At 54.8% G+C, this 8,988-nt stretch overlaps 1 protein-coding gene across 4 annotated transcripts in view; it reads left to right on the forward strand.

Moving 5' to 3' along the window:
* Nucleotides 1-8,988, forward strand: part of LOC144129247 (uncharacterized) — a 122,572-nt gene that overhangs the window by 85,289 nt on the left and 28,295 nt on the right. For 2 of the 4 annotated variants that reach the window (XM_077663258.1, XM_077663259.1), the window contains exon 4: nt 8,029-8,148. The exons of the other annotated variants lie outside the window; for them this stretch is intronic. In XM_077663258.1, the coding sequence (XP_077519384.1) occupies nt 8,121-8,148 (28 nt within the window). In that variant the 5' untranslated portion in view covers nt 8,029-8,120. The remainder of the gene's footprint in view (nt 1-8,028; nt 8,149-8,988) is intronic. 4 annotated transcript variants of the gene reach the window in all.

Genomic DNA, 8,988 nt, shown 5'->3' on the forward strand with positions numbered 1-8,988 from the left:
TGTTGTTGAAAGGCCACCGCATCGAACAGGCAAGCGGTATCGAGAGAATGAGGGGAATTGAGGGTAAGGGCTGTGTGAGAAAAGCTTCTGGCAGCAAGCTCAATTCGCGCCAGGGTCGCCTCTGGTTTCGTTACAGCATCAGGGGCGGCTCCAAACAGCGTCAGCTGGCGCCCCACTTAGCGCGTCGTGGTGCCCGAGGGGCCCACTCAATTTCCTCCCGGGGCACAACTAATAGTGGTTGCTCCCTTTCCCCCCACGCACCGCCACTTCCTCCCCTCCCTGCACTCGCACTACTTGGGCCGTTACGGCGGCTGCCCCGCAGTGTCTCGCGGTGCGAACGGAGAGCCGGCCGCTTTCTCCTTAATGCCGCGCTTACTCCACTCTCCGCTTCCATTTAATGCGCTCACCGCGAATGAGTCACGCAAGAGCCCGCTGCAGCCTCCGCGAGCGTCGTCCAACACGGTCCTCCTCCTCTGACGTCTCACTCTCCTTCATTCTTTCGCTCTAGGCCTCGTACATTTTCCCTCCGGGCGGCAGCCCTTGGCGCAAAGGCCGCTGTAATCGACCAGGCCTGGCCCGATAATGGGCTGCGGAGATAGTCGGGGTTGACGGAGTTGGCGGTACACCTAACACATCATCCTGCGCGTACGCGTGCGAGCGGCGCAAGCTTTCCCGTTCGTGGCGATGCTCCCAGTCGGCTTGCTTTCTCGGTCTCCGCCGCTGCATTAGGTCCCCCTTCCTGCTGCCTTCTTCTTTCTGCCTCTCAGGCCTGCTGGCTTCCCTTTCCAATGCTTGCTGTCTACATGCCGCCTCAGCTCCTTTTATTACGGCTTGCGTTTAGGCTAGCTGGCTGGCGCGTTCGTGCGGTATTTTCGAGCCAATCTTCTTCGGATGGCGGTTGAAAGGGTCCCATCCGCTGACGTCGCAAGCGTGACGGCCGTGTGAGGCGCTCGTGAATGGGTTCGACCCTCTTCGCTATATACAGCTGTCGATGGTGGCTTGCCTGTTACAGGGCAGTGCACCGCCGACGTTACTATGGTCGGAGGTTATTCATTTGTCTCGATGTATTTTCTTATCACCGCTATAGCTCCGTGTAGAACTTTCTCGGAGTGAATGCTGCACGTTGTTGTGTGCAATAACACTCATAAATATTAACTATTCAGGTTCACTCGCTGCCATGGGCGGCCGGTAGATAGGGTGGGCACCCTCATTAAGGCAGAGTCACATGGAACTTCTTTTCCTGACGTTCTGTACATGGTGGCATGCGAGACTACACTTTCGTGGAGGAAATCGAGTAGAAACCGCTGCACACCCGGGTCACGCTTAACATTTTCTTTACTGAGAAAAGGTGAACTGAGACGACCCCCGATCTACGTCGCTGCTAGGCTGGCTTGATTACCATTATCTGTCAGTTTCATTTACCGTTTGCAAGCATGCGAAACGAGTGCGTAGTCTCGAAAGGGGATCAAAATTTTGACTTCCTATGCCAGAATTTGTGCTCTATACGTACCGGTAACCTGCCTTGTGCAGCATGTGTTGGTCCTTTCGCTTCGCTCTGTCGCCGCGTAGCGTGCCATCTCTCTCCTTAGCGTTTTCATACCCTTTCTCACCCCTCTCCCTTCCCCAATTCTTTTTTCTGAAATAGACCGACGTTGCTCCTGCTCAATAGACAGTTGCCAGCCTGTTTCTTTCTCCATTTCGGGCGTTTGTTCACATGGTAATAATAAGCTTCGTTAGTATGATAAATTATATTACTAATATTAATTTGTAATGTAGCACGTATTATTGTAATTGTTTCCTGAAAAGCGCTGCGTATCACGTCATTAGAAAGCTATAACACATCAGAGACGTAAATGTCTGCTGTACACACGCAGCGGCGCGCGTACAGGGAGCACACCTGCCATTGAGCGGGTGCAGCAGGCAACCGATAATCCGGTATACGGTTGCGCTAGTACGTGTTCTCTATGCTAAAACTCTCCATTGGGACAAATGTCGTGCATGGACGGGAACAGTGAGCTTATAGTTTACATTGCTTCTCGCAGCACGATTAGCGGTCACTTCGGACAGGTGTAAAAGTTGAAAGCAATCCAACGGCTGTTGTGAACTGAGTGCCCAACTTCACAAGAACATAACTATAAGCGACAGAAAATGACGGAGAGTTAAGCACACAAATATCTAAGAAAAGTGTTTCTCGTCCCCTTACGCGCTACGCAGTTTAATGTGCACGCAGTACCGCTGCGTCCACTATCCCGTGTTCCATCAGTCCAAAGGTTCAACCGCTCAGCAAGACATCGTTCTGCTACCGGCCAGGACGACCTCGTCTGCCTAATGTATCTGAAACGCTAAAGCGTCAGCAGACACTGAGATGGACGTAAATCCCCCGCGGAGCACACTGCAACGGGCCGCGCACTGTCACTGTACATTACCCCCCGGGTAAAAACCCAAACGCGCGTGCTGGAATAATGCTAGCTCACACGTCGTGACCGTCGTTTAATCAGCGCAGAATGCAAAAACCCAGCGCGGAGAGAGAAGCGAGAAAAAAAAGACAAGACACGACATCAGCTGCTCTTCGCAGGCGTCCCGCAGCGCTATTCGCCAGCCCCTCCAGAGGATGCGGAGGTGTATATACGGTCGTTGGCTACAGGACGGCCTGTCACGCGCGGTCGTTCGAGGTATACGCGTGCACCCTGCCGAGACTACTGCAGCGTCGTGATTAAATTCACTCGGCAGTCAGGTCCCAGTGGCAGCGAGCAGCACGAGCGCTGGTCGTCGTTATACGAATTGATTCCATAGGAAGGAGGAGGAGGAGCAAGTGATCAGACAGCGCTAGGCTTGCAAGGAGTAATAACTCACGAAACCAGCCGATGGGCAACAACAAGCGCGTCACGTATATATATATTCCGCGGGGCGGGTGGGGCGGCATTTCGGTTCGTCCTTTTCCTTTAGGCAATGCTGAGCATCGCGCCGTTGGAGTGATGGCGGCGTTGGTGGAGGGACCTCGATTGCCGCTCGACCAAGGAGCGCGACAGCAGAGGCCACACGCAGCCCGGACGGCGCGCATGCAGAACGCGTGGCGTATTCCAGTCAGGCAACGCAGTGAGCGAGCGAGAAAACGACAAGAGGGAATGGAAACGCGGCGGTAGAAACAGCGCGACCCTCTCTCGCGCTCTGAGATGCCCGCAATGCTTCTGAATGCGTGTGTAGGGGAGGAGAGGAGGGAGGACGAGTGATCAAGAAGGGGCTGGCTAGACGGAGCGGAACTTAAATCCGAACGAGCTGCGCGTCGAATGAAAATACAGGGAAGCGAGGATGGAGGACGGTCGGGGGGCAAATGCGGGAGGACATTTCGGCCTACGCAGCACTGCGCGCGAGCGACCGTGGCGGCCTAGCTGAGGCGGCTCTCGCTCTATGCCGGAACCTCGCGGACTTGTGCGTGCGTGCGTTCGTGCGTGTCCTCGTAGTGGACGCCGTCGCGGTCGCTGTTTTTGTGTTCCGCGATGATGGCACGCGAGGAAGAAAGAGAGCTTCGCTGGCGGGGCCTCCTATAGCACGCCGGGGGCGGCAACGGCCAGAATGGAAAGAAAACAGTGAGTGCGCGCGTCCAGACGGGGACAGAAACGAGATGGAAAGGAGGAGGAAGGAAAACCCACTCTCGCTTCCTGCGGGAGAAAAAAAAAAAGGAAAGAAAAGGAGTGAATAGAACGAAAGGCTTTCGCAAGTATACGTGCAGTGACGCTGCCCACCCACACACACATACGCAAGAAAGCGGCGCGGTGGTGGGACATGGAAGACGGAGGGGCGATCTCGGCGGGTGTCGGAATTGGAATGGGCCGCCGCGAGTCAAGCTGCTCTCCATGCAGGTAGCGTCCGCGGAGCCATCAAACAATACCACGGGGACGCACACGGGTTGGTTCCGGAGGAAGGGCCGAAATGCAACGAACGGGAGAGGGTGTCCGTGGGGTAGAGGTGGGGAGGGCGGCTGAGGACGCGCCTTCTTCTTGGGTGATGTCGCGAAAGGCGGGATTGGGAGAGTAGGGAAGGTAAGGCCGCGGTCCCGTTGTCCCGACGGTGGCGAAAATGCGCAGGGTGGAGATGGACTCTGGCGTCGCGCTTCTCGAGAGGATAGATAGATGCCTGCGGTGTCGAGGGAAAAGTAAAGGCCGCAAAAAGAATAGGGAAAGAGAGTGCACCAACGTGGCTCTTCACAGCGACAGCAAGAGAATGCGACCCGCAGCAGTCGTAGTTATATAGCTTCCGAATGAAATCCAGTCGGAACGAAGTAAGCGGGACGCATTGTGGAGGGAAGGTGTGGGAGAGGGGAAGACGGGTGGACAGGACACGATCGCCTCCTGGCCCGGGTTCGGCGGATTGCCCGGGTCCGGATGAAAACTGGCACGTGGACTGCGGGACGGAGTAAATTTTAAAGTGGCTCACGTTCGGAGCGAAATCGTAAAACAAGGAAAGTGTCGATGCCCGTTCTCCGCTAGAAGGGCTGAATGCAATATCTTCGGTTATATGTGCCGGCCTCCCCTTTCTTCTCTTGTTTCGATTCGTTCTCTCTACACCTTTTTTTTTTCTGCCCCCTTTTTTAATCCCAGGAACGACAACTTTGTTCGCTTGTTGTTTCCCTAGCAGCGCCACACACGCATGTCTCGAGTTGATTCTCTCAAGTCGTGACTTCCATTTTAATCTCGCGAGCTTTCGCGGCATTATATGCAATATCTCAACGGCCCTCCGCGATTTCCTTTGGCCGAACTCTTCAAAAGAACAGATAGAGTGCCCCTCTGTATACGGCCTGTCCGTATATACGAAGCACTCTTGACACAACCTTCTCCTTTCGGTTTCTTGCTTTCCTCCCTTTTCTGCCGAAACGCATTTGGCCGCATCACCCCCTCCCTGATATCGTGAGATTTTATTTCTTACGAGCACCGCACTAGCCATGTCCGCCAGCTTGTCGAGAACGGCGGCTCTTGTCGGGTGACGTGGTAAGAAGAGTGAAAAAAAAAAAAGGAAGACCTCCATCGTGTACGGAACATCTCCTTCGCTTAGAACGGGCTGCTGCTGCGCGGCGGCGGTGGCCGTCCCGTCTTAAATTTTGATCGCTATCGCGCCGCACTGCTCTCTCTAGCGTCGCGTTGTTCGGCTCGTCGTCGGCAGGGGTTGTAAATGATGTTTCCCACCGCTGCCAAACAGGTTAGGGCGGACAGCGGTTCTACAACACCGCACAGGCGGCTTAAAGAGATGAAAATGAAGAACAAAGGGGGGGGGGGGGGGGGGGAGCGGGAAACATCCGTTGCGTCTTTCATTTTGCAGGGTCGTCGTTTTCGGAAGAAAGTGACATTATAAAGCGCGCCCTGTATACGAAAAAAGCTGACTCGTAGACCACGTCGTTTCTGCAGGCCGCTCGCTTTGTTTCGAGATTATTATCGACGGCTTGCTTATACCGGAGGGCAGATAGGCTCTGGGCTTAGATCGGCCACTGCACCAAGGCCGCGATTCGGAAAAGAGAAAATGAAAAAAAAAGAATAATGCGTGCACTGCTCGCCGTTGGTTACGAAGCGGCGATCCGTTTGTCCACAACCGGTGCTTTTACTTTTGGGAGCGCGCAGCACCCTTTTGCCTTTTAATACGCCTCTCTCGTTGGTTGGAAGGGCGTGTCGACGCAGCGGCGATGAAATCGGCGACGACAGGTCCTTAGGCAGCCTGGGGGTATTTTATTGCCCGCTTAGCTATGCGCTGCTGATCGGCGATCGCTGACAAACGCGAATAATCGTTCCGAGGAGAGAGTCTGTGCTCCTTCGGAGAGGAGGTAAGTTGCAAGCATTGGCTCTTTTTGCTGCCTGCCAGCGTGGCGTGCGAGCGATTAGATGCATCGTGAGCAGTACGAAAGTGGAGGTAGTGGCTTTCAGAACAAGACCAAATTATAAAAGACGGGAGAAGCTAAAGTACGGGGCCCGCTTCACATTTATGCGTGGCTAAACGTTGACGGCAAAGAAAATACATTCAGGTCGCAGCTATCGGTGGCGGTAACAGGCGGAGCAAGAGAGGAGAATTTTTTTTTTCGCCAAATGGGACCGCTCATTAGAGCGCAATCTTGTCGTGTAGGCAAGTCCGGGTTTCTCGATGCTTGACTGCTGATTAACGGCGCAAATTTATTTTTGTCGAACTGGACGTATAAAGCTTTCGAACTGAAGGAAAAAACAAAGATTTCAGCTGGAAGAAATAGGTATACGTCTATTCCGCTTTGAGTATACGGAGTTTTCGAAGCTCTCACGACGGACGGAGCATTTCCATCTCGGGACGTCGTGGAGTGCGAATCCAGCCACGACGTCCAGCTCTCATCGCCAGCGGCGAGCCAGAACCACAAAAAGAGGAGTGCACAGCTGGCGGAAGTCGAGCGAGCGCTGGCAGCACGCGGGCGGTCTTGCTCTAGAGAGAAACAAGCGTCGTTCCGCCCCCCCCCCCCTTTTTTTGTGGTTGTTTATTTTCCACCCTCGCCGCGAGACAGGGCGGGCACAAATCAGAGCGGACACGGGGGACTCGCATTAGTATGGGCTTCTCGGCACGGCGGACGAAGATATGGCGGGGGGGGGGGGGGGGGGGGGATTCGTTCGGTGGCTATCCCACGGCTGCTTGCTGCGCGCACTCCGTCCGGCAGAGCGATGCTGCTGAGCGGGAATCGATCCAGGACGAAAAGGACGACCCCGCTCCATCGTCGTCGCCGCTCCCGCTGTGGCAGCGGCGGCGGAGCCGAGACGGTCAGGACATGACCCGCATCGCAAGAGGGCCCTGGCCGAGCGCTCAAATTGCGGGGCTTTGCGCCAGCGCGCTGAAGGGGAGAGGGAGAAATAGAGAGAGGGCGGTGACGCGGAGAAGGCGCGATGTGCCGCAGATTGCTTGCGGCCTGCCGCCGCCGCTGCCGCTGAGTCGCATTTCTGCGGCTCGTTGTGTGTCTCCCACCCTCACCTCGCAGAGCTAGCGAGGGACAGCGTAGAGGTGAGTCCAAGTAACAATCACGGGGATGCTCTAAAACGAAGGAGGCGATAAAAAGGTTTCACCCACCAAGTAGGCGTCGTTCTCGTGCGGGAAGGAGCTCTTATCGAGGCTCTCTGGCGCTAAGATAACACCGGTGTGGGCGCGAGAGGCGGCGGCGTGGAAGCCTTTCGATTGCGCTCCTCTTTTGAGATGGGGTTGCGGCGGAGCACTTTGGGATCTCAACCTCTCTTGTCGAGAGCAGCACTGAATTACACGATCGGACAGAGGAGACCCGCCGAAGAAGCCTCGCTTCCTGCATCGGCAGCGGCCGCAAAGGCTGCTCGCCGACGGCCGCGCGCTTTCTCCGAACGGAGGCGAGACAACACACAAACAAAAAGAAAGAAAATGAAAGCAGCCAGAAAGAGAGAGACAGAAAGTGATCTCCGGCTTATAAGCGTCTATCGCCTGGACAGGGAGCATTTGCCAACGTTCGATGAAAAGCCTCCCTCTCCCCCTTCACCGAAGCCATCGTGCTACTCGGGATTTCTTTCTCGCTTGCATCTCACAAATGCCCACGGGTCTCCCTCCGTGCTTGTTCCATACTTTGCGGCCTCTTCTGTGTTCTCTTGTGTTCTTTTTGTTGCGCCTCCTTGATCGGGCGTATAGGAGAGAGCATAGGGAAACGCGCGAACCCCGAGTGATGCCGGGGGGCCACTTGGCAGGCTGGGCGCGTCGGTACGGTGCGGAAATAAAGGCCTCGAAGGACAGGAAATTTGTTCGAAGCACATCAGCAGTCCATTCTCGTTGCCGAGGCGGCGGAGAAAAAGACGACGAGGACGACCATCCGCGATGTCGACGGCACAAAAGAAGCGAACAGGGAGGAGGGGGGCTTAGTCCCTTTTTCGAAAGAGGCATTTAAACGGCCCGATAGGAAATGGCTGTCGCGTCTTTATCGAGCCGCGTTCGCTGACGCGAGCACGCGCGTGGCCGCCGTGTTTAGTGCGCTGTGTGTTCCTGGGTCCTGCCGCCCCCCAGAAGTGTCCTCTTTCGCAGCCTAAGCCAGGAGCCGCTCAAACTACAGATACGATCACCTGTCGTCCATTCGGCGAGAGCCCTCCTCCCCGCTTACTCCCTTCCTGCTGCTGATGCTGCTACCTCCTTCTCCAGCTGCGTGTGAGTCTTGGAAGAAAGAGCCGAGCTTTTATTTCTTTATCGGGACATGTACTCGCTCGACACAGGCACGGTTGGCGAGAAAGGCTAGACAAGACAAGAAGTCGCGCTTGTTCGTGGGCCTGAATACCGAACATCTTTTGCCTCACGCAACGCGCATTTAGTTCTTTTTTTTTCTATAGCTTATGCCTAGAGGTGGAAAAAAGCGCCTGCTCTTCGGCACTTTATCCCACACTTCACGTGACCAGGAAAGGTGATGTGCAAGCGCGCGGAGATTCGGCGTGCCGTGAAGGCGCGAGCAGCACTATAGCACGAAGGAACCTGCGCCTTTGACGCCCATCGACGGTTTGCTCAGGAATGTCATTGTAGCCAGTCTCCTCTGCAATCGATGAACTGCTTCAGCTTAAGCGGAAAACTAGTAGCAACAAAAGGCTTGCCTCTTTACATCCAGCGAACGTATTGGTTATCGCGGAGGCTTTGTACGTTTCGTATTTCGCCACAAGTCGAGGAATGTGCGCCCATGAAGCAGTGAGAAAAAGAATGCTAGAGGTTGGCGGACAGAAAATAGAAATTAGTTAAACATTAGAATCGATTCTTGCTTCGCATACCATCACACGTTGTCAGTCACCGTTGTGAGATGTTCACGCCGTTCGCTTCGTAAAGAGTGTGGCTCAAGAGTTTATGGGAATAGGTTGTGGTGAATGTGATCAGGTTAGGTTGGCCTAGCTCAGTGTGTTCTATTATTAAGGCTTCGCTTTGTTTTGGTTACTTCTGCACATTTCAGATTATTCCCAATTTGCGTCTTTGCGATGAGCCTCTACCGATGCGTCTATAGACAGAGAA

The sequence above is a fragment of the Amblyomma americanum genome, chromosome 4 (assembly GCF_052857255.1).
Source record: "Amblyomma americanum isolate KBUSLIRL-KWMA chromosome 4, ASM5285725v1, whole genome shotgun sequence".
In the NCBI taxonomy this organism is placed as follows: Eukaryota; Metazoa; Arthropoda; class Arachnida; order Ixodida; family Ixodidae; genus Amblyomma; species Amblyomma americanum.